Below are 4,261 nucleotides of genomic sequence, written 5' to 3' on the forward strand. Positions count from 1 at the left end.
CAAGTTCCGTATAGTTACGTCTGTGAAGGTAATTTAAATAATTTTGTTAATATTATTTTGTCTTATTTATATTATATTAATATAATTATAAATTTTTTCACTAACATTATATGAATAAGTAAAATTTAGTTGAATAGTATATTTTTAATATTAATCGCGATATTGAAAAAAGTTGGAAGTAAAAAAATTAATTATGATATTGTTAATTTTGAAATATTTCAAGGTTTTTATTTTTAATATAATTAATATAACTTAATATAAGGTTGAGATAATATTATTGTACTTAATAATAATAAAATTATAAAATATTTTGTTACGTTTTTTAAAAATAACTTATAAAATTTATATATGAAATAGTGTTTAGTTACTATATAACTTTGGTCAATTTAATATATTTTATTTAATATTATAAATATATTTTTGTTAATGAAAGCTAATATAAGAAATTGTTAATTCTAATTAAAATTTTTTTATCGAAATATATATTTTCAAATAACTTACTTAAAAGTTTAATATAAGTAAATTATATTAATTTTTATTGTCAAATTAATTTGTGTGTTTATATACAAATCAATTTTGAAAAATATGTAATAAAATTGCACCGAGTATTTGGCGAATTCATCAGTCCTTCAGCTCAAGTTTTCGGCATTCTTCTTGCGCAGCTACTTTTTTCTTCACTCCGTGTTTTTTTTTTTTATTATTTATAAAGAATCTGTAATTCTCCTCCCTTTATAAATTGCGTTGGTCGTGTGATTATTTGAATTCCTAATTTGATTTGATAGTTTTATGTCGAATATCAGAATTTTAGAGATTTGCGCCGAGTCTCATCAATTCAGAATTTGATTTGGGAGAATTGTGCTGATTAACAGAAATTGGGAGAATTGCGCCGAGTCTAAGTTGAATTTCTGTTTTTTCTTTCGATATTGAATTGTTTTATGTATATTATATCTGATAATGTTTGTAATTTATTGCAGATATTAAACTCCGGTTGCACATTTAATTATAAATTTCGTACGGCGACATTTGAAAAGGTAATTTCAATAATTTCTTATATTTTAAATGTATTATTTATGTTGTATTAATGTAATTATAATTTTTATCGGTTGCATTAGACTATTTTATATAATTTTGTTATATATTTTTTTAATATTAATATTGTTTTATATTTGTCACAGGCATGGATACTGTCAGAGCCTTACTTTACGAAGGTGGCTATGTCATTATTGCAGATGGTAGGGTTGGATATAGTATCCCCGCGACCAGGCCCATTAAAATCCCTCGCTCTACTACATTTTCTCAATTGTTGAATCATGTGCATCGCAAGCTGGAGATCGACCCATCAAAATTCTGCATCAAATTGTCAACAAAATATTGTTATAGCTCGTTGTCTCGTTACATTGAAGAGCATGTCTATATCACAGATGATGATAGTCTACAATTTATGTTGGAGTTGCCGACACTGGATTACATGTACTTGTATGTTGATTCATCGCCAATGTTACAGAGCGTAAGTGATTACGATTTTGATGCAGTCCTGTCAGTAATAACGCAAGGTTTGGGAACAATAGGTGTTAATGAAGCGGGACCTTCTATGTATAACGTCGATGAACAGTCAGCTCAGACCTCTTCTGGGATCGACACTTTTCCTTGGGATCATCATATCACGACTCACACTGAAGAAGACTATGCATGGGGGATGAACAGAACACGAGAATTGGATTTTACTTCAGGGGGTTGGGATCATCATATCACGGTTCCATCAGGAGTTGATTTTGCATGGGGTTCTAGTAGAACAGGCCAATTGGATTTAAATTCATGGGTTGCTGAAGAAAATACCACAAATGTCAGACATTTCGATAGTTCTGCTCAGGCGACAAATATTTCCTCCCCAATTACAGAACACATGGATGAGCAAGATGATTTATTTGGGGACAGTTCGCATCAGGTCATGAATAGCGATGATGATTTTTATGCTACATCAAGTGACGGAGAAGATGATCATCATTTTGAGAATGCAAATGAAGGTTCATCGCCGCGTGTGTTAATGTCTGGAGCAACGATGACAGAGAACATTCCTATTTCACCAGAGCAACATCTACGTGAAATTCCCCAATTTTTCAATGAAGTCTACGACGAACAAATTCCAGATTCATTTGGTATTCCTTCTTATTCTCGAACAAACTTTTACAATCCTGAAAGGCCAGAGCTCGGTGTAAAAATGGTTTTTAAGAGCAAAGGTGATTTAATAGCTTCAGTCAAGGATTTTTCTGTTCGGGTTTTGAGACGTGAATATATCGTTGTCCAAAGTTCTCCGACAATTTGGAAGGTGAAATGCAAGAACTGGTCCGAAGATGGCAAATGTGGGTGGGGACTTCGAGCATCGTTAAAAAAAAGTTTAGGCTACTTCATGATCACAAAATATGGTGATGATCACACATGCATGTCTACCCAAGTCGGTATAGATCACCACAACCTTGATGTAAACATGATAGCCAGTACACTTCTGGGAATCGTGCGTTGTGATCCTGCATACGAGATTAAATACGTGCGAGAAAGTATTAAAGGAAAATATGGGTATGATATATCGTATGCTAAGGCATGGCAGAGTTTAAAACGTGCGGTGGAGGTAATCTACGGCACATGGGAAAGCTCTGTAACTTTGCTTCCTAAATATATGGGAGCTTTGTCGAAGTACAATCCAGGAACTATTGTAGAATGAAAGCATCTTCGACCGTATGAGCATCCACATAAAACTTTGAACTTTGTGTTTTGGGCCTTCAGACCATGTGTAGATGGTTTTCGACATTGTCGAAACATAATCAGCGTAGACGGTACACATATGTACACCAAATATAAGCACAAACTACTCATTGCAGTAACTTTGGATGCTAATAACCAGGTATTGCCGCTAGCATTTGCGCTTGTTGATGAAGAGAATTATGATTCCTGGCATTGGTTCCTCAGTAATGTTGCACGACATGTTACCAGAGGGTGTAATGGTGTGTGCCTTATATATGATAGACATGCGGGTATAACAAGTGCAGTGCAAGATCTCCCTGACTTCAAACCTCCTCGTGGTGTTCATCGTTTTTGTTTGAGGCATGTATGCTCTAATTTCAACAGTAAGTTCAAAAATATTCACTTGAAAGACTTATGTTGGGAAGCAGGGATACAAAACCAAGTAGCAAAATTTAATGCGACAATGGAGGCAATTAGAACAAATAATGCAGCAGCTTACATCTATTTGTCAAACATTCCAAAAGAAAAATGGTCATCGGCTCATGATGGGGGATGGAGACGAGGGATAATGACGACGAACATGTCTGAGTGTATTAATGGTGTATTGAAAGGGTTTCGACGTCTTCCAATAACTGCAATAGTGGAGCTGACATTACAACGATGCGTGCACTATTTCATTCAACGACGAGCGCGAAGTGATAAGATGCTGCAAAAAAATCAACCATGGACCGACTTTGCGTACTCTAAATTTGATATGTGGTCAAAAAAATCAATTGAACATCGAGTTTTAAGATTTGAACAAAGGGATAAAACAGCATCCGTCGCGACAGGAAGAAGACCTGGTCGTCAGCATCACGTACAAGAAGTCAACATTTCAACGCGTGAATGCACATGTGGTAAATTCACAATATTTGGAATTCCTTGTTCACATGTTATATGTGCAGCAAAATGGTTTGGTTTGAATCCTGCACAGCTTGTACAACCATGGTTCACACTGAGCGAATACGTGAACACGTACGATGGAAGGTTCTACCATATTCATGATGAACAATATTGGGATGAACCTACATTCCAATTACAACACAATAGTGTTCGCAGACAAAGGAGGCAGGCTGGTAGAGATCGCAGGACACGCAGAAGAAACGAGATGGATCAGCCATCAACGAGAGAGAGACAACGTGGGAGGTAAAAGATCTACAATAACGTATTGTACCTTATATTTTAACCATAACATTTTAAAATTGTGTATTCATTGCAGGTAGGTGAAGGCGAGAAGATCGAATTATGGGGTCAAATACATATGTTTGTGACGTAGATTTTACAACACATTATTGTATTTTTATGACGATTCGGTGTGTTAATGTTTGTGACATAGATTTTAAAAGTTAGTATTTTATTGTTATGACAATTCAGTGTTGTATTGTTATGAAAATGTTTTTAATATGTAGTTTGTTGACTGATTTGACTGAATTTAGCAAATATAACTTTGTCCGTACAAAGTCAATAATACACAAATTGTATA

The 4,261-nt window shown here is 34.4% G+C and overlaps 1 protein-coding gene across 1 annotated transcript; it reads left to right on the forward strand.

Moving 5' to 3' along the window:
- The first annotated feature begins 2,839 nt into the window (after positions 1–2,839).
- On the forward strand, positions 2,840–3,928 carry LOC140988421 (uncharacterized). The gene has a single exon (XM_073457435.1). The coding sequence runs from the start codon at positions 2,840–2,842 to the stop codon at positions 3,926–3,928; it is 1,089 nt and encodes a 362-aa protein (XP_073313536.1).
- Positions 3,929–4,261: the final 333 nt, after the last annotated feature.

Source organism: Primulina huaijiensis, chromosome 11 (genome assembly GCF_012295235.1).
Source record: "Primulina huaijiensis isolate GDHJ02 chromosome 11, ASM1229523v2, whole genome shotgun sequence".
Classification (NCBI taxonomy): Eukaryota; Viridiplantae; Streptophyta; class Magnoliopsida; order Lamiales; family Gesneriaceae; genus Primulina; species Primulina huaijiensis.

Excerpts from the sequence above, each read along its gene's own strand:
- LOC140988421 (XM_073457435.1), top strand. The coding sequence starts at position 2,840 with ATGTACACCAAATATAAGCACAAACTACTCATTGCAGTAACTTTGGAT.